Here is a 24,266-nt window from a genome sequence, read left to right as displayed (position 1 = left end):
GAGAGCACCAAGGACCCCACAGTCCTCCTCCTCTTTTCCTTCTGCTCCACTCCACAAACTCCACTCCCGTCTGGCACTGATGACGTTACCTAGTTTGGTCACGAAACATCAGCAGGAGGGCACCAAGTACCCCACAGTCCTCCTCCTCCTTGCAGAAACCCTTCTAGCACTGGTGACGTTACCTGGATTGGATCATGGAACATCTGTAGGAAAACCAAGCTCAGAGATCACCAAGGACCCCATACTGAATTAAAGGCCCGTGGACCGTTTTATCTGACCAGGTGCACAATTGTGATTTGATTTTTTCTTTTTGCGATACCAAACAAATGATTCTTCTGGTCACCACCCATGATCTTGAACATTACTCCTGCCTTTGTGCCTTGCGCCCATTCAGTGTGGGCCTTGTGCTAAGTCTTGTTGGGTTGCATAATCCACAATGGGGTGGGCGCCTACGGTACCTACGGTAGCTACGGGAGTGGTCAAAATTGTGGAAACTTTTGGGAAAAGTGTATTTTTGAGGTTGGATGGCTAATAACACCACTTTTTTTGGGGGGGGGGAGTAGTATCATAAAATTATATATCAATGGAAAGATAATTTAATCAAGAATGCAATGCAATGAAGTTTGTTCAATTATCTGTACTGTGTTCTATGAAAAGCTATAGCCAAATAAGCAGAAAGAGGAAGGACAACTTGCTCAGGTTGATCTCAGGTAGCTTTCGTTCATCCGATGGTAGCCAATGAGCGTGAGTGTTTAGAGAGCCAATCGGCTATCGTCTTGTTTTGGCCATGATCCAATCAGATTACAGTAGGATCCAGTTATCGAAGTTGTGTGTTGAAGCTGAGAGAAGGACATTTGTTAGTGTGTTATGAGATGGCTATCAAGTCGGTTGGGTTTTTTTTTGTGTTCTTTCCTTTAGTGAGCTTGTAAAACATAATAAAATTAAAGTCACGGTGCAAAGAGTTGACCGGTCACCCAGAAAGCGATGTAAAATAGTATTATTAAGTGAACAAGGCTACAGTTATGAAGAAATTAGAAGAAAAATGGGTGGAAACTTAACCAAAGGTGGCATTTCTACTGTACACTTTTCCCAAAAGATTTCCACAATTGTGGCCATGACTGTAGTGTGCTTTGCAAACAGAACCACTTTCAGACACCAGAGGGCGCTCAAACTATTCTTCTGAAATGGTATAGGGTTTCCTGCCTGAGCAGGGGGTTGGACTAGATGACCTCCAAGGTCCCTTCCAATTCTTCTTCTTCTTCTTCTTCTTCTTCTTCTTCTTCTTCTTCTTCTTCTTCTTCTTCTTCTCCTTCCGCCATATCCGTTATCGGATGTTGGCGATCACGTTGGCGATCCTACTTTTATCAGCAGCTGCACCAAAAAGTGCTGCTGAGTTTTGTCCAAACCAGTCTCTTAGATTTTGAAGCCACGATGTTCTTCTCGTTTGCCTTCCATCTTTCCCTGGAGGATTAAATGGAGCATGCTGTATTTTCCTGGGTGTTGCATCACGTGTCTGAAATTTTCTTTCGTTTTTTAATTGTTTTGATGATTTCTCTTGGCTTTCCCAGGCGGCTTATCCCCTCCTCATTTCCGTTCTTGTCAACCCAGCTTCTACGTCACAGCCGCCTGTAAATCCCCATTTCAAATGCTTCTAGTCTCTTCAGGTGGCCTTCTGTCAGAGACCAACTCTCTAAAGCAGGATAGAAAAAATATAACATCTGACAAGCCCGATTTTCAATCTTAGGCTTAGGTCGACATAAGTTCGAAGCACAGAAAACCCCAATTGTTACTGTGTGCGCGAACAAAGCCCAGCTGGGCTGTTTCCAAATATATAGGACACGAGCAATATGTGAAAAGCTGGCACGGTGTATTGGATGCTTAGGGAAATCTGTGGAATGCACGAGCTTTTCAGGCAAGGAAGAAAATGTCTGTATGATTTTCATACACTGTATACTTTCCCAGGGCATTGCATCTAATACCTGTCCGGGCGTTGTGCAGAATGACAAAAAGGTATGAAAAGAGAGGCTTGAAAAGGAGCTTGAAGTAAGGGTTCGGGTTAAAAGTTAAGAAGGGTTAGGCTTAGGGTTGGAAAGGCTTAGGGTTAGGGGAAGGGATAAAATATGGGTTAGGGTTAAGGTTAGGGATATGATTATGATTAGAGTTAGGGATTAATGTTAAAGGTTAGGGTTAGGATTAGGGTTAGAGATAGAGATAGAGTTAGGGTTAAGGTTACGGTTACGGTTAGGGTAAGGGATAAAAGCGGGTTAAGGTTAAGGTTAGGGATATGATTATGATTAGAGTTAGGGATTAATGTTAAAGGTTAGGGTTAGGGTTAGGGTTAGAGTTAGGGTTAGAGGTAGAGATAGAGTTAGGGTTAGGGTTAAGGTTAATGTTAGGGTAAGGGATAAAATCAGGGTTAGGGTTAAGGTTAGGAATATGATTATGATTAAGGTTAGGGATTAATGTTAAGGGTTAGGGTTAAGGATTAGGGTTAGGTTTAGGGTTAGGGTTAGGAATATGATTATGATTAAGGTTAGGGATTAATGTTAAGGGTTAGGGTTAAGGATTAGGGTTAAGTTTAGGGTTAGGGTTAGGATTAGGGCTAGGGTTAAGGTTAGGGATATGATTATGATTAGGGATTAATGTTAAGAGTTAGGGTTAAGCGTTAGTGTTAGGGTTAAAATCAGGGTTAGGGTTAAGGTTAGGGATATGATTATAATTAGAGTTAGAGATTAATGTTTAGGGTTAGGGTTAGGGCTAGGGTTAAGGTTAGGGATATGATTATGATTAGGGATTAATGTTAAGGGTTAGGGTTAGAAAGGGTTAGGGTTAGAATTAAGGATTAAGGGTTAAAACGTAAGGGTTAGGGTTAAAATTAGGATTAGGGTTAAGGCTAGGGATAGGGTTAGGTTTAGGGACTAATGTTAAGGGTTAGGGTTAGAGTTAGGGTTAGAGTTAGGATTAGAATTAGGACTAGGATTACCCTAATCCTAATCTTAATCCTAATTCTAACCTTAACTCTTTATTGAAAAGCTGTATACGAAAATGAAAAAAGAAATGCAAAATAAAACACAGGACTTTCTTACTGAAAAAAAAAAAACCCAACAGAAAAAGACTAATATTGCCAGAAGGAATGCTAGATTGGCATTTTAGCAGGATGATTTATTCCTGGCCTGTTTGCCTTTTGGCATTACATGGTAGGCCTAGTAAATGTGTGAAATATTAAATGTTTCATACTTGGACATCCTATTTTTGGCGTTCTATAGATTTCCTGGGCGTTCTATAAAAGGCCTAATTTTATGCATGGAGGATAACAATATATTTGCGCATTATCCATCCTGGCCAGCTGTTTTAGAAACAGGTGTGACTTATTCGATTTGTTTTAACCTGTTGTGTTTCTTACAGGCCAGCTTTGCAACTGTCTAAAATTACACAAATCACTTCTGATAAATTTGAAAGATTAGACGTGTATCTTCTCTTCCTTAGGGGGGGGATGCAGAAGGTGTCCCCAAGCCTCTTTGCTGATCAAAAATGTAATTTTCTTCTTGCAATCTGGCAGGGCGGTGAGCTCTCCACCCCGGTGCAAAGCATCATGGAGCCTGAAGTCCGCTGTTATCTTCCCATGCATCCAATGAATTGAAGAGAGGTCCTGTCAACGCTGCTAACATCAGATGTTCTTGCTTTGACAACGGATGGAGATGCAGCCATTTTCCTTCTTATGTTTTACTCTTAGAATTAAGAGTTAGGATTAGATGATACTGGGGGAGGAGGAGGAATGTGCATGGGAGTTTAGTTAGACGTAACAATATTGTAACTAGTGTGAGAACCAAGGTTTTTTTTAAATAAGAGATGATAAGAAATGGTGGGCTGGAGAACTGGAGGGAAAGCCTGCATTTCAAGCTAATTGGAGAATGTGATTTATGACTTTTAACTGGAGGAGGCAATAGTGCTTTAATACTATGTGCTCAGGGGAGGGGAATTCAGATTTTGGCTTGGCCCATGTACGTGCCGATGCTATGCTACCCGAATAAAGATTCTTTAAGGTAAACAATGCCTCAAAGTTCTTTTGAAGGATTTCATCTGTCGGAACCATGACAGGTCCATCCTGGAACTAAAGAATAATTCCCTGACAGTGAGAACCATGAATCAGTGGAACTGCTTGCCACCAGATGCTGTAGGTGCTCCATCCCTGGAAGCTTGTCCAAAGGTTGCAAAAGGGGACCACGTGACCGTCGTAAGTAGGAGCCAGTTGCCAAGTGACTGAATTTTGATCGCGTGGCCGTGGGGATGTTGCAGTGGTGGGGGGGGTGGAGAACGGACATTTTTTTTTCAGTGCCATTGTAACTTTGAACCGTAAGTCAAGTTACGGATGCTCCGTCGCTGGAGGCTTTTAAAAAGAGACTGTCTGAAATAGTACAGGGTCTAGTCCAAGCAGGGGGCTGGACTAGAAGACCTCCAAGGTCCCAACTCTGTTATCCTAGGTTCTAAGTGTTTAAAAAGGGATTGGACAGCCATTGGTCCAAAAATAGCATAGGGTCTCCTGTTTGAGCAGGGGGTTGGACTAGAAGACCTCCAAAGTCCCTTCCAATTCTGTCCTTCTGACCTTATCCAGGAGAGAAGCAACCTTGAACTAAGGAGAAACGTCCTGACAATGAGAACAATTAATCAGTGGAACTACCTGCCTCCAGAAGTTGTGGGTGGTCCATCACTGCAGGTTTTAAAGAAGAGATTGGACAGCTGTTTGTCCAGAATTGTATAGGGTCTCCTGCTTGACCTCCAATAACTCTGTTATTCTGTTATGGAGCAATCCGACTTAGAGGGACTGTATCCTGGTCAGTGTTTGTTATGCCCCTTCACGGCCACTGGAAGGTCTGATCATCATCCGTGTGGCTTTTAATGAGTATCCTGGTCCCTGAAAATAATGCCAGCGGACGCCGTTCAGTTTCCGGATGTTGTGCCGAGCCGGATAATAAATACCGTTGAGGTTGGATTGGCCGCAGGCATCAAACCACCAGCCTGTTGATGGAAGGATGAGGAAAGGTCAGTCCCTGGATCAATACCTAACAATGATTTACATCTTCAAATTAACGATCGGGTCATTACAGAACTGATTTGTAATCACGACAAGAAGTGATAATAATTCTGTTTGGTATTGCATTACGGAGGCCACACTTGGAATCCTGCAGCCAGTTTTGGTCGCCACGATGTAAAAAAGAGGTTGAGATTCTGGAAAGAGGGCAGAGAAGAGCAACAAAGATGATCAGGGGACTGGAGGCTAAAACACGTAAGGAACGGTTGCTGGAATTGGATAAAACCCTAGTAAGGCCACAGCTGGAATACTGCAGCCAATTTCGGTCACCATATCACAAAAAAGACGTTGAGACTTTGGAAAAAATCCAGAGAAGAGCAATTAAGACGATCCAAGGCCTGGAGACCAAAACATACGAAGAACGGCTGCAGAACTTGGGTTTGGCTAGTCTAAAGAAAAGAAGAAATAGGGGAGACATGATAGCAGCGTTCCAGTATTTGAGGGGCTGTCACAAGGAAGAGGGGGTCACGTTATTCTCCAAAGCACCAGAGGGAAGGACGAGAAACAATGGTTGGAAACTGATCAAAGAGAGAAGCAACCTGGAAATAAGGAGAAACTTCCTGACAGTGAGGACAATTAACCAGTGGAACAACTTGCCACCAGAAATCATGGGCGCTCCATCACTGGAGGTTTTTAAGAACAGACTGGACAATCACCTGTCTGAGATGATGTAGGTTTTCCTGCTTGAGCAAGGGGCTGGTGTAGAAGACCTCCGAGGTCCCTTCCAGCTCTATTCTATTCTATTCTATTCTATTCTATTCTATTCTATTCTATTCTATTCTATTCTATTCTATTCTATTCTATTCTATTCTATTCTATTCTATTCTATTCTATTCTATTCTATTCTATTCTATTCTATTCTATTCTATTCTATTCTATTCTATTCTATTCTAATCTATTCCTATTCTATTCCTTTTCCACTCCACTCCACTCCACTCCATTCTATTCTATTCTATTCTATTCTATTCTATTCTATTCTATTCTATTCTATTCTATTTTCTTCTATTCTATTCTATTCTATTCTATTCTATTCTATTCTATTCTATTCTACAATCTTCTATCTATTCTATTCTATTCTATTCTATTCTATTCTATTCTATTCTATTCTATTCTACAATCTGTCTATTCTATTCTATTCTATTCTATTCTATTCTATTCTATTCTATTCTATTCTATTCTATTCTATTCTATTCTATTCCATTCTCCACTCCACTTATTATTCTATTCTATCTATTCTATTCTATTCTATCTCTATTCTATCTACAATCTGTCTATTCTATTCTATTCTATTCTATTCTATTCTATTCTATTCTCCATTCTACTGACTATTCTATTCTATTCTATTCTATTCTATTCTATTCTATTCTATTCTATTCTATTCTATTCTATTCATATTCTATTCTATCTCTATTCTATTCTATTCTATTCTATTCTATTCTATTCTATTATTCTATTCTCTCTATTCTATTCTATTCTATTCTATTCTTTCCACTCCACTCCACTCCTCCACTCCACTCCACTCCACTCCACTCCAATTCTATTCTATTCTCTATTCTATTCTATTCTCTATTCTATATCTATATCTATCTATTCTATTCTATTCTATTCTATTCTATTCTTCTATTCTCTATTCTATTCTATTCTATTCTATCTATTCTATTCTATTCTATTCTATTCTATTCTATTCTATTCTATCTGTCTATTCTATTATTCTATTCTATTCCATTCCACTCCACTCCACTCCACTCCACTCCACTCCACTCCACTCCACATTCCATTCCATTCCTATTCTATTCTATTCTATTCTATTCTATTCTATTCTATTCTATCTATTCTATTCTATTCTATTCTATTCTATTCTATTCTATTCTATTTCTATTCTATTCTATTCTATTCTATTCTATTCTATTCTATATTCTACAATCTGTCTATTCTATTCTATTCTATTCCCTCCACTCCACTCCACTCCACTCCACTCCATTCATTCTATTCTATTCTATTCTATTCTATTCTATTCTATCTATTCTATTCTATTCTATTCTATTCTATTCTATTCTATTCTATTCTATTCTATTCTATTCTATTCTATTCTATTCTATTCTATTCTATTCTATTCCATTCCACTCCACTCCACTCCACTCCACTCCACTCCATTCCATTCCATTCCCATTCCATTCCATTCCATTCTATTCTATTCTATTCTATTCTATTCTATTCTATTCTATTCTATCTTCTATTCTATTCTATTCTATTCTATCTATTCTATTCTATTCTATTCTATTCTAAATTCTATTCTTCTATTCTATTCTATTCTATTCTATTCTATTCTATTCTACAATCTCTATTCTATTCTATTCTATTCTATTCTATTCTATTCTATCTTCTATTCTATTCTATTCTATTCTATTCTATTCTATTCTATTCTATTCTATTCCATTCCATTCCACTCCACTCCACTCCACTCCATTCCATTCCATTCTATTCTTCTATTCTATTCTATTCTATTCTATCTATTCTATTCTATTCTATTCTATTCTATTCTATTCTATTCTATTCTACAATCTGTCTATTCTATTCTATTCTATTCTATTCTATTCTATTCTATTCTATTCTATTCTATTCTATTCTACAATCTGTCTATTCTATTCTATTCTATTCAGTGTGGAGCCTTCTTGGTTGCAGAATGTTTTTCTGCCCTGGGTCCTTTCACTGTTGAATGGTCACCATGAGGATGCAGATAAACCTCCAGGTGGCCTCAAGGACTCTCTAAAAGGAGGCAAATGACCAGCTGTCTGCAAGGAGGATAAATCCTTCCCTTCCCCACCATCCAGTCACAACTGAAGAAGCTTCTGGGATGAGAAGCGAAACGTCTTCAAAGAAAAACAAGAAAGTCCAGTTGGCTCGTGAAAAAAGTATCTTTGGGACAGTCATGACCTGGCTGGCTGAGAACCTCCATGGACAGCACTGTCGTAAGTTCGAACCGTCCCTAAATGAATTGCTGTAAGGCAAGGACTATGCGTGATGACCTGCAGCATTTTCCAAACCCCTCTGAACTGCAGCCTGCCTGTTTGAAAGCCCTCTGCTCCTCCTGCATCCCATAATATTTCCTCTCCCGGAATAGAATTAGGAATAGAATAGAACAGAAGTAAAATTAAAATAGAATAGAACAGAACAGAACAGAATAGGATTACAGAGTAGAATAGAATTATATAATAGAATAGAATATAGAATAGAGTAGAATTACAGAATAGAATGTAGAATAGAATAGAATAGAATAGAATAGAATAGAATAGAATAGAGAATATGGAATGGAATAGAACAGAACAGAACAGAATAGAATAGAGCTGGAAGGGACCTCAGAGGTCTTCTAGACCAGCCCCCTGCTCAAGCAGGAAAACCTATACTTATATCAAGCAGGAAAATCTACACCATCTCAGACAAGTGACTGTCTAGTCTCTCCTTAAAAATCTCCAGTGATGGAGCACCCACGATTTCTGGTGGCCAGCTGTTCCACTGGTTAACTGTCCTCGCTGTCAGGAAGTTTCTCCTTAGTTCCAGGTTGCTTCTCTTTTTGGTCAGTTTCCCCTCCTTCCTTCCTTCCTTCCTTCCTTCCTTCCTTCCTTCCTTCCTTCCTTCCTTCCTTCCTTCCTTCCTTCCTCCCTCCCTCCCTCCCTTCCTCCCTCCCTCCCTCTCATCAGAGCACACTCACCGCCAGAGAGCATTTGGGCACATTTGCACAGGCAGTTGTCGTTGTCGGAGTCCCAAGTGCTGAAGGAGGTTCCCTGGAGAGGCAGGGCGCTTTGGAGACCGGCCGAGCCCTTGTAGCCTCTGAGCGCCAGCCTGGAACAAAAGGAGCAGAGCTCAGAGGAGCAGAGGTGAAGCCTCGCCTGATTTGGAGACTTCGGCAGAAGTACACAAAGATTGCGACACGGCACGAAAGCGTTCCCCGAGCAGGATCCCCGGGATTGTCTGGGACGCCGCACATCCTCTCCACAGCCTGTTTTCCTTGTTACCTTCTGGGAGGGGGGGGGGGCGCTCCATGGTACCCGAAGCAGAACATCCAGATTCAGTCACAGTTTTGTGCCAGACAGTATCAACCTTGTGAATTCTAAAGCTTCCTCCTTCCGCTATATATTCAAGATGGACAATGATTTAATATTTATGTCTATATCTCTCTATCTCTATCTCTATCCCTATCCCTCCCTCCCTCCCTCTCTCTCTCTTCTGTCTATCTATCTATCTATCTATCTATCTATCTATCTATCTATCTATTTCCTATCTATCTATCTATCTATCTATCTATCTTTCATTCAGTCTATCTTTCATTCTGTCTGTCTGTCTATCTATCTGTCTGTCAGTCAGTCAGTCAGTCAATATGTTTCATTCTGTCTGTCTATCATCTATGTATCTATGTATCTCTATCTCTATCTATCTATCTAATCTATCTATTTATCATCTATCTATCTATCATCTATCTATCTATCTATCTATCTATCTATCTATTTATCATCTATATCTATCTATCTATCTATCTATCATTCAATCAGTATCTTTCATTCTGTCTGTCTATTTATCATCTATGTATCTATGTATCTATATCTCTGTCTATCTATCTATCATCTATCATCTATCTATCTATCTATCTATCTATCTATCTATCTATCTATCTATCTATCTATCTATCTCCATCTCTATCTATCTATCTGTATCTGTATCTATCTATCTATCTATCTATCTATCTATCTATCTATCTATCTATCATTCAGTCAGTCAGTCAGTCTATCTTTCATTCTGTCTGTCTATCTGTTTGTCAGTCAGTCAGTATGTTTCATTCTGTCTATCATCTATGTATCTCTATCTATCTATCTATCTATCTATCTATCTATCTATCTATCTATCTATCTATCTACCTATCTATCTCTATCATCTATGTATCTATGTATCTCTATCCCTATCTATCTATCTATCTATCTATCTATCTATCTATCTATCTATCTATCTATCTATCTACCTACCTACCTACCTACCTACCTACCTACCTACCTACCTACCTACCTACCTAGACACACACACACACACACACACACACACAAGTATCTCACCTATAGCGCTGGCGCTCGTTTGCAAGCCGGAATTTGTCATACTGGGCATAAGCGTGGTTGCCTTCCCAGTCCAGAAGCTCCACCCGTAGAGCGTAGGCACCTTGGTTGGTGAAGAGATGGACGGCCTCATTGCCCAGCCAGTATTCTCCAGCTGCAGCTCCGAAGCCCTGGGAGAGAGGAACAGAGACAGTCAATGGGAGGCAGGAGGGAGAGAAGGGAGAGGGAGAAGGAAGGAAGGAAGGAAGGAAGGAAGGAAGGAAGGAAGGAAGGAAGGAAGGGGAAAGAGGGAGGGAGCAAAGGGGACTGAGGAAGGGAAGGAGGGAGGGAGGGAGAGGAGGAGGGAGGGAAGAGGAAGGAAGGAAGGCGGGGAGAGAGGGAGGAAGAGAAAAAAAGGGGAGGGAGGGAGGAAGGGATAGGAGGAAGGAAGGAAAGAAAGGGAGAGAGGGAGGGAGGAAAGGGGAAAGAAAGGGAGGGAGAGAGGGAGGAAAGAAGGAGAGAGAGGGAGTGAGAAAGGAAGGAAGGAAGGAAGAGAGGAAGGAAGGGACGGGGACAGGAAGGAAAGGAGGGAGGGAGGGAGGGAGGGAGGAGAAAGGAAGGAAGGAGGGGAGAGGGAGAGAGAGGAAAAAAGGGAGGGAGGGAGGGAGGAAGGAAAGAAGGAGGAAGGAAAGAAGGAGGGAAGGAAGGAAAGAAGGAGGGAGGGAGGAAGGAAGGAAGGAAGGAAGGAAGGAAAGAAGGAGGGAGGGAGGAAGGAAGGAAGGAAGGAAGGAAGGAAGGAAAGAAAGAAGGAGGGAAGGAAGGAAAAAAGGAGGGAGGGAGGGAACGAGGGAGGGAGGGAGGAAGGAAGGAAGGAAGGAGGGAAGGAAAGAAGGAGGGAAGGAAGGAAGGAAAGAAGGAGGGAGGGAGGGAGGGAGGAAAGAAGGAAGGAAAGAAAGGAGGGAAGGAAGGAAAGAAGGAGGGAGGGAGGGAGGGAGGAAGGAAGGAAAGAAGGAGGGAGGGAAGGACGGAAGGAAGGAAGGAAGGAAGGAAGAAAGGAAGGAAGGAGGGAAGTTTTTCTTAAAAGCCGCCAGCAATGCTTGTCCTGCCCTCTGGTGCTTTGGAGCTTACATCAACCCCTTTTTCCCTGTGACAGACCCTCAAGTACTGGTGATGCTCTGAGGTTTCCCCTCAGCCCGATAACGGATCCCGTCCTTCTGTTGATGCAGCCCAGAACTTCATTGGCGCTTTTTTTTTTTTTGACACCTGCAGCACAGGGCCGGCTCATAGGTAAGTGATGGTCTAGGGGGGACACCTGGATCCTTCACTTTAAGCACGTTTCCCTGACCCGTGGCCTTCAATGAGCGCCTTTCTTCCAAGAACTTCGGACCCGTCTGGACATCACCACGGTTAACTGGAAAGCACCCGCAACCCACCTGTTTATACTCTTTCCAGCTTTTTTGGAAGCTGACGCTGCCGTTGACCCGGCGTTGAATCACGGTCCAGCCTCCTCCATCGGTTTCCATGTCACAGAAGACCTGAAAAGGTGGAAAGAAAGAACAATAAATGTCTCGGTTCTCAGTCACCCAGGTCAGGGCTGTCCCAACGGTGCTTTTTTCACGAGGTAACTGGACTTTCTTGTTTTCCTTTGAAGACGTTTCCCTTCTCATCCCAGAAGCTTCTTCGGGTTCTGACTGGATGGTGGGGAAGGGAAGGATTTATACTCCTTGCAGACAGCCGGTCATTTGCATTCTTTTAGAGCAGACATGTCAAACACAAGGCCAGGGAGCCGGATGCAGCCCGCGACATAGTTTCATGTGGCCCGCGAAGCCATCCTGGAAACAGTGAGGGAATGGCCCCCTCTGCCTTGGCCCTGGCCCAGGCCGGCCGGGAGCCAATGTACAGTTTTGTGGTGGCCATCTATGCTGAAACGCATTTGGTCTTAGCTCCACAAGGCCGTCTGGAAACAGTGAGGAACCAGACCCTGTCGCGTTGGCCCACCCCCTGGGTGCATGCTGGGGAGGGGTCCCCCTTTGTGAGGAATGAAGAAATGCACCATTGCCTGGAAGTGACCAGCAAATGGCCCTCACCTACTTCACCTATCCGGCTTGATGGGTATGGTGGAGGGGTTTCGGCAGGCAGTGGGGCTCCTCCAATGGACTATGCCTCGGTCCCACCCCCTTCTGCCAGAGACCCTCAGATCTGTCCCACTCCTGCCCAGGCCCCCACAGCCACCCTTGACGCGAACGATGTAGAGCTGGCCACGCCCACCCAGTAGGCCACACCCACTCCATCCACACCCACCCAGGAGGCTGCACCCACCCCAGCCACACACCCTCGCCCCCCCATCCGAGGGCAGCCCTCAATGAAATTGAGTTTGACACCCCTGTTTTAGAGAGTCCTTGAGGCCACCTGGAGGTTGACCTGTGTCCTCAGGGTCACCTGAGTGGTGCAAATGGGCGTGGAGCCTTCATGGCTGCAGGATGTTTTTCTGCCCTGAGTCCGTTCGCAGCTGAAGACGGGCGCAGGATGATGGGGATGAGTTTGTGTTGTCTGCGTCTCCAACTGGAGCGCAAAAAGGTTCCTGGAGTCTGCCATGTTTTGGGGAAATCCGTTCATGCTCCTGAACCTTTCGAAGGGAGTTCATCCCAAAGTGCCTGGCTAAATGTCGATGGAGATTCTCAGTCATCCCAAAGCTATGCATTGTGATCCTGAGGACACAGATAAACCTCCAGGTGGCCTCAAGGACTCTCTAAAAGGAGGCAAACGACCAGCTGTCTGCAAGGAGTATAAATCCTTCCCTTCCCCCCCATCCAGTCAGAGCTGAAGAAGCTTCTGGGATGAGAAGCAAAGAAGTTTTCAAAGAAAAAACAAGAAAGTCCACTGGATGGTGGGGAAGGGAAGGATTTATACTCCTTGCAGACAGCTGGTCATTTGCATCCTTTTAGAGCATCGTTGATGCCACCTGGAGGTTGACCTGTGTCCTCAGGGTCACCTGAGTGGTGCAAATGGGTGGGGAGCCTTCTTGGAACCGCTGAAAGGACTGTGTGGTAGACTGGAGATAGACGAGGTCGTGTCTTTCCCCCTCTGTTGAGGGAGGGCTGTTCAGTTTTGGCCTAGGTGGCCTCTTAGACCCCTCTTTCAAACCAGAACTGCTCTCCGTCCAAAATGTGGACTTTGTTGTCTTTGAAAGAACGGCCTGTGTCTTTCAAAGGCAGATGGACCGCTGAATCTGGTCCTGACGGGATGGTTCTCCTACGTTGTGCCCTGCGTTGGTGAAGTGCTTGTTTCGTTTCCCCGGTGTGCACGGATCTGCACACGGATGGGAAGCGAAACGTCTTCAAAGAAAAAACAAGAAGGTCCAATTGCCTCTTGAAAAAGCACCTTTGGGATAAGGAGCAATAAAGGGAGAGAAAGAAAAAAAAAAACCCAAGCCAAGAATAAAATCACCAGCTTGAAATTTATAGGATGGTCAACAGGAACTTTGACCGATTGCTGGAAAGGACCTATATTTTCATCTTGGTTAGAAATACCCAGTTTTTGATATTTTTCCAAAATATCAGGAATTATGGGTACTCTGTGGAGTGATGGAGAGAGAGAAGCAAAAATTTACAACATTTCCATCTTTCTTTCTTTCTTTCTTTCTTTCTTTCTTTCTTTCTTTCTTTCTTTCTTTCTTTCTTTCTTTATCATCTATTATCTATCTAAGAGCAACTAAGATGATCCAAGGCCTGGAGACTAAAACATACGAAGAACGGCTGTGGGATTTGGGATTGGCTAGTCTAAAGGAAAGAAGAAACAGGGGAGACATGATAGCAACATTCCAGTATTTGGGGGGCTGCCACCAAGAAGAGGGGGGGCAAATTATTCTCCCTCCCTTCCCCTCCCTCTCTCCCTCCCTCCTTCCATCCACCCACCTACCCATTCATCCCTCCTTCCATTCATCCCTCTCTCCCTCCCTCCCTCCCTCCATCTATCCATCCACCCACCCATCTATCCCTCCCTCCCTCCTTCCATTCATCCCTCCCTCCTTCCATCCATCCATCCATCCACTTACCCACCCATCCATCCATTCATCCATCCACCCGTCCATCCGTCCGTCTGTCCATCCATCCACCCACCCACCCACCCATCCACCCACTCATCCATCCATCCATCCATCCACCCATCCACCCACTCATCCATCCATCCATCCATCTATCCATCCATCCATCCATCCACCCACCCACCTATCCATCCATCCACTTACCCACCCATCTATCCATCCATCCAACCAACCAACCAACCAACCAACCAACCAACCAACCAACCAACCAACCAACCAACCGATCAACTGACTGCCTGACCAACCAGGCAACCAATCAGACTCATCTAATCTTTCGGTCAACGGACCTTTTTGGGTTCAGTCAGGTTGTTAATCTGGAGGGTGTAAACGCCACTGAGGTTGAATCCAGACTGAAGGACGTCCGTGCAGTCCTGGAACAGCCGGTCTTCTTTTTTCAGAAGAACTGTTGGGGGAAAAACAGGCTCTCTGCAGGTTTTTGGATCAAAGAAGGGGGGCAGCCGTTTTATTTAAACAAAAAGATGAGACGGGGTGGGGGAAGTTTTGAAACTATTTTGAGGTGGTATTATCAATTAAATAAATGAAATAAATGAAATAAAATAAATAATAAAATATAGCAAAATAAAATAAAGTAATAAAATAAAATAATAAAATAAAATAAGACTAAAAAATAATAAAATAAAATAATAAAATAAAATAACATAAAATAACAAAATAAAATAAACATAACATAAAGTAAAATAAAATAAAATAATAAAATAACAACATAACATAAAATAACAAAATAAAATAAAGTAAAATAAAGTAAAATAAATAAAATAATAAACAAAATAAAATAATAAAATAAAATAATAAATAAAATAAAATAATAAATAAAATAAAATAATAAAATAACATAAAACAACAAAATAAAATAAAGTAAAACAAAATAAAAACATAACATAATGTAAAGTAAAATAAAATAAAATAATAAAATAACAAAATAAAATAATAAATAAAATAAAATAAAAAATAATAAAATAATGTAACATAAAGTAAAATAATAAAATAAAACATAACAAAATAACAAAATAAAATAAAATAAATAAAATAAACAATAAAATAACAAAAATAAAATGAAAAAATAATAAAATAATAAAATAAAATAACAAAATAAAATAAAGTAAAATAATAAAATAAAATAAAATAAAGTAAAATAATCAAATCAAATCAAATAAATAAAATAATAAACAAAATAACAATAACAACAACAATAATAATTAATAAAATAAAATAATAAATAAAATAAAATAATAAAATAACATAAAATAAAATGATAAATAAAATAAAAAATAATAAAATAACGTAACATAAAGTAAAATAAAATAATAAAATAAAACATAAAATAACAAAATAAAATAAACAAAATAAAATAACAAAAAATAAAATAAAATAATAAAATAAAAAATAATAATAAAATAAAATAACATAACATAAAATAAGAAAATAAAATAAAGTAAAATAAAATAAAAACATAACATAAAATAAAATAATAAAATAAAATAAAATAATCTCCTGGGATGTTCCAGTAGGTACCTTTTCCTTGCGAGACGAGAGAGATAATAAAAAATAATAAAATAAAATAACATAAAATAACAAAATAAAATAATGTAAAATAAAATAACAAAATAAAATAATGTAAAATAAAATAACAAAATAAAATAATGTAAAATAAAATAAAATCATAACATAAAGTAAAATAAAATAATAAAATAACAACATAACATAAAATAACAAAATAAAATAAAGTAAAATAAAATAAATAAAATAATAAACAAAATAAAATAATAAAATAAAATAATAAATAAAATAAAATAATAAATAACATAAATTAACAAAATAAAATAAAGTAAAACAAAATAAAAACATAACATAACATAAAATAAAGTAAAATAAAATAAAATAATAAAATAACATAAAATAAAATAATAAATAAAATAAAATAAAAAATAATAAAATAACGTAACATAAAGTAAAATAAAATAAAATAATAAAATAAAATAAATAAAATAAAGTAAAATAAAATAAAAACATAACATAAAATAAAGTAAAATAATAAAATAATAAAATAAAATAAGATAAAATAAAATAAAATAATAAAATAAAATAAATAATAAAATAAAATAAAATAAAATAATAAAATGAAATAACATAAAATAACAAAACAAAATAAAATAAAATAATAAAATAATCTCTTTGGATGTTCCAGTAGGTACCTTTTCCTTGGGAGACGAGAGAGACCAAATTCTGGACCGATTCCAAAAGCTGCAGCTGCTGTTGCTGAAGGAGGCTGGCGTTGCTGCTGGCCACATGGAGGGACTTCTCCAGACCTTCAATGGTGTTGCTCTGGTGACTCACCAGCTGCTGGAGATGGTCCTTCTCAGTCCGAATGTCCTCCAGTTCCTTCAAGTGCTTCGTTTCCATCTGCTGGACTCGGGTTTCTAAGAGGCTGCAGAGACGGGAAGGTAGTCACAGCAGGAGCTGAGAAGGTCTACTCCAGGGATCTCCAAACCAGCAGGACTGAGGAATTCTGGGAGTTGAAGTCCACAAGTCTTAAAATTGCCACATTTGGAGACCCCTGGTCTAGCCTAATGGAGAGAAGGATGAGGGCGGACATGATAGCAATCTTCCAATATCTAAGGGTCTGCCATAAGGAAGAAGGGGGGTCAACCTCTTATCCAAAGCACCTGAAGGCAGGACAAGAAGCAACGGATGGAAACTAAGCAAGGAGAGAAGCAACCTGGAACTAAGGAGAAACTTCCTGACAGTTAGAACAATTAACCAGTGGAACAACCTGCTTCCAGAAGCGGTGAATGCTCCAACACTGGAAGTTTTTAAGAAGAGACTGGACAGCCATTTGTCCAAAATGGTACAGGGTTACCTGCCTGAGCAGAGGGTTGGACTAGAAGACCTCCAAGGTCCCTTTCAGCTCTGTTATTACACTTTTATTATTAAGTGAGTTTTGCCCCATTTTACGACCTTTCTTGCCACAGTTGTGAAGTGAATCACTGCAGTGGTTAAGTGAGTAACATGGTTAAGTGAATCTGGATTCCCCATTGACTTTGCTTGTCATGTGGGGGATCACGTGACCCTGGGGGGGGGGAAAGGGGATCACGTGACCCCGGGGGACACTGCAACTGTCATAAGTACATGCCAGTTGCCAAGTGCCTGAATTTTGGGATGCTGCAACAGTCATAAATGTGAAAAACGGTCATGTTATTTTTTCAGTACTGGGGTAACTTCGAAAAACCATTAAATGAATGGTAGATAGATAGATAGATAGATAGATAGATAGATAGATAGATAGATAGATAGATAGATAGATGATAGATATAGACAGATTATAGATAGATAGATAGATAGATAGATAGATAGATAGATAGATAGATAGATAGATGATAGATATAGACAGATTATAGATAGATAGATAGATAGATAGATAGATAGATATAAATAGATAGATGATAGAGGTAGATAGATAGATAGATAGATAGATGATAAATGTAGATAGAGATAGATGATAGATGATAGATAGATGATAGATAGATAGATGATAGATAGATATGATAGTAGATAGATATAGATTACATAATGATTGATATATGAGATAGATATAGACAGATGATAGAAATAAATAGAGATAGATACACATAGATGATATAGATGATAGATGATAAATATAGATAGATATAGCTGATAGAAATAGATGATAGATAGATGATAGAAAGATGACAGAAGATAGATAGATGGATGATAGATAGATAGATAGATAGATAGATAGATAGATAGATAGATAGATAGATAGACAGACAAACAGACAGACAGACTTTTCAGGATGGCTTCTATAATGTATGTATATATATAGCATATACTTGTGAAGACACTTGGAATTGAGTTGAGTTTTCCACGCTTCCCTCCCTCCTGTTTTTGCGAATATTTCCAACATAGTGAAGATCCCAGTTTATGCCGGCCAGCTGGCTCTGCAATGCTTGGGAGAAGATGGCCGTTCTGAAGTGCAAAGCACGATCTTGGCTTGTTTGCAGGACCTCCTGCCTATGCCAGAAAGATTTTTATTTTTTAAAGCCACCGGATGGGGATATTGTTGTGCCAAGAGAAGGGAAGGTCAGCCATGGACGCCAAGGTCCCTCGCGAGGGTCATGTCACTTGGTCGAGAATTCAAAACCCTCCCCAGAGGATTTCAGCGGCCTTATTTTCGTTTCCTTAAACAAACACACTTCGGATTGCGAAGAAGGCAGCTTTTCCAGCTCCTTACAAAGCCGTAACAAACTGCTGGGTGATGAACAAAATACGTTTTTTTGGGTGGTTTGAATGACTCGGTTCTTCCCTTGATGGCCCCAAAATACGTATTTCCAAGGGAGGGAAGAAAAGTTAGTGGACATTGGAGCCCACTTCCTGTTTCAAAGTATCACCGACGATGTTCACACAACACAGCTAACCAGGTTTGTTGCAAATCAGCAGCTGGGTTCAGGCAATATGCTAAATCAGATTAATCAGGATGGTTGAGCCGGTTATAGAAACCATCCTGAAAAGTCAGTCTGTCTGTCTGTCTCTGTTTGTCTCTGTCTCTGTCTCTCTGTCTCTCTGTCTGTCTCTGTCTCTCTGTCTGTGTCTCTCTCTGTCTCTTTGTTTCTGTCTCTGTCTGTCTCTGTCTCTTTGTTTCTGTCTCTGTCTCTGTCTGTCTCTATCTGTGTCTGTCTGTCCGTCTCTCTCTCTCTCTGTTTCTGTCTCTCTGTCTGTCTCTGTCTGTCTCTCTGTCTCTGTCTTTCTCTGTCTGTCTCTCTGTATCTGTCTCTCTGTTTCTGTCTGTCTCTCTGTGTCTCTGTCTGTCTCTCTGTCTCTGTCTATCTCTCTCTGTCTCTGTCTCTCTGTCTGTCTCTCTGTCTGTCTCTCTGTCTGTCTCTGTCTCTGTCTCTGTCTCTGTCTCTCTCTCCAAAGAGCTGCAAAGATTCTCCTTCAGGGCTACCTGCATTTCCTTCCGCCAGGGGCTCACCTGTTCTGATCCTGGAGCTTGTGGATCTCATTCGTCTGCATCAGCAGCTGCCGCTCCAGCTTGTTTGTGGACAGGGAATTCTCCAGCAGTTGTATTTCGATCCGGGAGGTTTGATTCAGGACCTAGAAGTGGAGTGCAAGGAAGCCAAGATCAGGCTTGGAAACGTAGGAACTTGGAAACTTCGCTGTCTCTGTTCGGCACCAGAGCGAAACCATCCAGAAGAGACACAAAAGAGCATCCTTACGCAGGGAGTCCTCGACTTATGACCACAAGAGAGCCCAAAATTTTACATCACTCAGTGAAACGTTTGTCTGGCGAATTTTGACCCATTTTACAACCTTCCTTGCCACAGTTGTTAAGTGAATCACTGCAGTGATTCAGTTAGCAACACGGTTGTTAAGTGAATCCGGCGTCCACATCAACTTGGCTTGTCGGAAGGTCACAAAAGGGGATCACATAACCCCGGGATGCTGCAACCATCATAAATATAAGTCGGTTGCCGAGTGTCTGAATTTCAATCATGTGACCACAGGGATGCTGAAAGGGCCGTCAGCGTGGAAAAGTGGCCACTCACTTTTTTCCGGTGCTACTGTAACTTTGAGTGGTCACTAAATGAGCTATTATGAGGATTACCTAGGCCAGGGGTTGGCAACCTTGGCTCTTTTATGACTCGTGGACTTCAACTCCCAGAATCCCTCAGCCAGCATGGGGGAACTATGGTCCCCTCTTGACTCGTGGACTTCAACTCCCAGAATTCCTGAGCCAGCCTGGCTCAACTTGGAAACCTCTCCCTTTCCCCTCAGTGTGGCCGGCTCAGGAATTCTGGGAGTTGAAGTCCACAAGTCATAAAAGAGCCAAGGTTGCCTACCCTTGCTCAAATTTCTGAATTTTGATCATGTGACCATGAGGAAAAAATATTTAAATATTTAAACTAGGGGTCTTCAAACTTGGCTCTTTTATGACTGGTGGACTTCAACTCCCAGAATTCCTGAGCTGGCCATGCTGAGGGGAAAGGGAGAGGTTTCCAAGCTGGGCCAGGCTGGCTCAGGAATTCTGGGAGTTGAAGTCCACGAGTCATGAGGGGGCCATAGTTCCCCCATGCTGGCTCAGGAATTCTGGGAGTTGAAGTCCACCAGTCATGAGGGGGCCATAGTTCCCCCATGCTGGCTCAGGAATTCTGGGAGTTGAAGTCCACCAGTCATAAAAGAGCCAAGTTTGAAGACCCCTAGTTTAAATATTTAAATATTTTTTTCCCTCACAGTCACATGATCAAAATTCAGGCATTTGGGCAGGGGTAGGCAACCTTGGCTCTTTTATGACTCGTGGACTTCGACTCCCAGAATTCCTGAGCCAGCTATGCTGAGGGGAAAGGGAGAGGTTTCCAAGCTGGGCCAGGCTGGCTCAGGAATTCTGGGAGTTGAAGTCCACGAGTCATCAAAGAGCCAAGGTTGCCTACCCCTGGCCTAGGCAGAACGCAGAACTGACTCAACTACGCATTAAAAGCATGTAGACTCAGCAGCCGCGGAAAGAAAAAATGGAAGTCACCTACAAGTTACAGCGTGAGGACCGTAACAGCCCTTACGTAGGACAAACAGACCAAAGATGAGCAGAGCACATCCGTGAACACCAAATAGCAGTCGGAAGGCAGGGTGGAAATGCCTTAGTTGCACAACATCTGAATAGACTTAATCATGGTTTCAATTGGGAAACTGGGAGCATATTAGACCAAGCCAAGTGCAAAAGTGCTAGAGAATCCCTGGAAGCTACACAGTCATCTTCTGCTTCCTCCTCCTCCTCCTCCTCCTCCTCCTCCTCCTCCTCCTCCTCCTCCTCCTCCACTTCACAAACCCCACTTTTTTCTAGCACTGATATTGGTACTTATTTGGGTCAAAAAACATCTGCAAAGAAACCACCATGCTCAGAGAGCACCCCCACAGTCCTCTTCCTTCTCCTCTTTTCTTCCCCTCCCTCCTCCTCCTCGCCTCCCTTTCTCCTCCTCCTCCTCTCTGCAAACCCCTCCTCCTTCTAGTACTGATGATGTTGGCTAGCTGGGTAATAAAATGCCTGCAAGAAAACAAGCAAGCCACACAGAGCACCAAGGATCCCACATTTTTCCTCCTCCTCCTCCTCCTCTTCCTCCTCCTCCTCCTTATAACAATCAATTGCCAATTAATTCTGTTCCAGTGAGATTTTAAATATATGCAAAGAATGGGAAAGTGTTTTTCTTCTGGGTGTTTTTTTTAAAGCCAATTCTAAGAAAAAAAAAGTCCAGAAATCAAAATAGAAGATTTGGCAAGTTTTCCTTCCTATGTAGGAAAATCTGGAACGTTTAATCCCCGTGTACCTTCTAAACATGCATGCGTTTTTTTTTCTCAAACTGCCCCATCCACGTAATAAATCACCTGGGTCTCCACGTCGGTCAGTTTTCGAGTCTGCTCAGCTGTTTGGCTCAAAAGGCTGGTGCCAATCTCCAATATGGCCGCCGTTTGGTTCTGTACCACGTTCTGTTGGATGTGGGCCATCTCAGTCTTGATGTTCATCTGGATGAAGTTCTCCAGCTGAAGAGAAAGCAGCCACGTCAAATATGAGAAGGAAGGGTTTCTGATCTGTCTTCTCCCCAGCCTTGGTTGCAAACAACTGTGGGAAGTCAGCCCCCCCCCCCAGAGAAGGAAATATTAAAAGGGCAGCATATTATATTTCCTCAAAGGATCCTAAAGAGGCAGAAAAGCATGCCCAGTTTTTCTTAATAGCCCCAAGTCTCCCTCCCCCAAGCAGAAACCAGCACTGTAGAAATGCAGATGTAAATAATCCATTCAGGAAAGTTGGAGGCTTCCAGCTAGAAGCTTAGGAAGACAAAGACACCTAAAATCTACATACCCCACCCAAACTCTAAGACAGGACATAATAGGATTAACCCACAGATGCCAAAGGGGCACACTCAGACTCCTGTCAAAGTACATGACACAGGAAATTCAAAGCTTCAAACAGGAACAGGAAACAACTCCAGACAAAAGGCTCCAGAGGGTATAAAACCCACTCCCTACATGTGCTCACTCTCTGTTTCTTCCAGACCCATCTTCCTGTCTGGCTCTCCTCTTCAATAAACTGCAATCTTCTTTCTAAAGCAGTCGCCACGTTGTTTATTCCCGGCTTGGACTGAACTCTGATGAAGATTTTTCCTTCAATACAACATTACCCCAATATTGGGAGGCAGTTTGCTGTAGTGGTGATGCTGCTGGCCTACAGACCAGGAGATGGCAAGTTTTAGTTCTGACTTAGGCATGAAAACTGGCTAGGTGACTGTGGGACAATCACCGGGAGACTGTGAGTTCTAGTCCTGCCTTGGTTAAGAAAGCCAGCTAGTCTAGTCATGTCTAGTCTAACAAAGAAAAGGAGTAGGGGTGACACGATATTCCAATATTTTCCAAAGCTCCTGAGGGCCGAACAAGAAACAATGGATGGAAATAAATCAAAGAGAGAAGCAACCTGGAACTAAGGAGAAATTTCCTGATAGTGAGAACAATTAACCAGTAGAACAACTTGCCTCCAGATGGGGTTGGACTAGAAGATCTCTGAGGTTCTATATTCTGTATTCCGATAGATAGATAGATAGATAGATAGATAGATAGATAGATAGATAGATAGACAGATGATAGATAGGTGTGTGTGTGTGTGTGTGTGTGTGTGTGTGTGTGTGTGAGAGAGAGAGAGAGAGAGTAGACAGACATATAGATAAATAGTGGATGGATGGATGTATATAGAGTGTGATGAGAGATGGATAGAGTATGTGGTTGGAGAGAGAGAGGGAGGGAGGGAGAGAGAGACAGAGAGAGAGAGAGAGAGAGAGAGAGAGAGAGAGAGAGAGAGAGAGAGAGAGAGAGAGAGAGAGAGAGAAATCAAATAAACAGAGAATAAGTGTGGAATTTCTGAATCTCCTGGGCAAAACAACACAAAGGGCTTTGTAAAATCCCTATGGGGTATCTCTGACCCCCCCCCTGCCCCATTGCCCAACAGCTTGGAAATGTCTGCAGGATGTACCCTGGGGAATCCAGCAACACCAGCCAAAAATATATATAAAAAAAACGCCAAATACTTTTTAGGACCACGTAAGAAGAACAAACATGCCTTTTCGTAAGTTGCTTTTCTCTTGGCAAAAACCCTGCTTGGAGAGTGCCAGTTTTAATCAACTCCTGGCTGCGGATCCTGTTGGAGCAATGGCAATTGCAGCGTCCTCCCTCTTTGCTTTCCTTCGGGCCGACTAATTGGACAAATTGTTCGCTCCGCGGATCTCCCTCCGTTTGGACGTCGGGGAGCCCACGGCTGCGAGCAAAATGGTTCAAAGCTCAAAGAAAGAGAACATCCTGTATTTGAGCCGCGGCTGTGGCACAGAACGGGCATCGGCTCTGCCATCCGTCCTTAATAATAATAATAATGATAAAGTTGGAAGGGACCTTGGAGGTCATCTAGTCCAACCCCCTGCTCAGGCAGGAAAGTCTATACCATTTCGGACAAATGGCTGTCCAGTCTCTTCTTAAAAACTTCCAGTGTTGGAGCATTCACCGCTTCCGGAGGCAGGTTGTTCCATTGGTTAATCGTTCTCACTGTCAGGAAATTTCTTCTTAATTCCAGATTGCTTCTCTCCTTGGTTAGTTTCCACCCGTTGCTTCTTGTCCTACCTTCAGGTGCTTTGGAGAATAGCTTGACTCCCTCTTCTTTGGGGCAGCCCCTGAGATATTGGAACACTGCTATCATGTGCCCCCTAGTCCTTCTCTTCATTAAACTAGACAGACCCAATTCCAGCAGCCTTTCCTTATATGTTTTAGCCTCCAGTCCCCTGATCCTCTTTGTTGCTCTTCTCTGCACTCTTTCTAGAGTCTTAGCATCTTTTTTACATCGTGGTGACCAAAACTGGATGCCATATTCCAAGTGTGGCCTTACCAAGGCCTTGTGAAATGGTATTAACACTTCGCTTGATTCTATCCCTTTGTT

The 24,266-nt window shown here is 41.6% G+C and overlaps 1 protein-coding gene across 1 annotated transcript; it reads right to left on the bottom strand.

Moving 5' to 3' along the window:
• Positions 1-4,683: 4,683 nt before the first annotated feature.
• On the bottom strand, positions 4,684-21,835 carry LOC120313640 (angiopoietin-4-like; the record flags this gene model as incomplete). Its single annotated transcript, XM_039355739.1, has 8 exons — positions 4,684-5,016; positions 8,799-8,929; positions 10,192-10,358; positions 11,601-11,702; positions 14,557-14,672; positions 16,483-16,715; positions 19,278-19,399; positions 21,680-21,835. Coding segments are annotated over 8 exons (1,200 nt in total), but the record flags the coding sequence as incomplete, so codon positions are not given.
• Between the last annotated feature and the right edge of the window lie 2,431 nt (positions 21,836-24,266).

This window comes from Crotalus tigris, unplaced genomic scaffold (assembly GCF_016545835.1).
Source record: "Crotalus tigris isolate CLP2741 ecotype Arizona unplaced genomic scaffold, ASM1654583v1 scf7180000018755.946041584:351173, whole genome shotgun sequence".
Taxonomy (NCBI): Eukaryota; Metazoa; Chordata; class Lepidosauria; order Squamata; family Viperidae; genus Crotalus; species Crotalus tigris.
The sequence above is the reverse complement of the archived record's forward strand: the minus strand, read 5'-3'. Positions and strand labels throughout refer to the sequence as shown.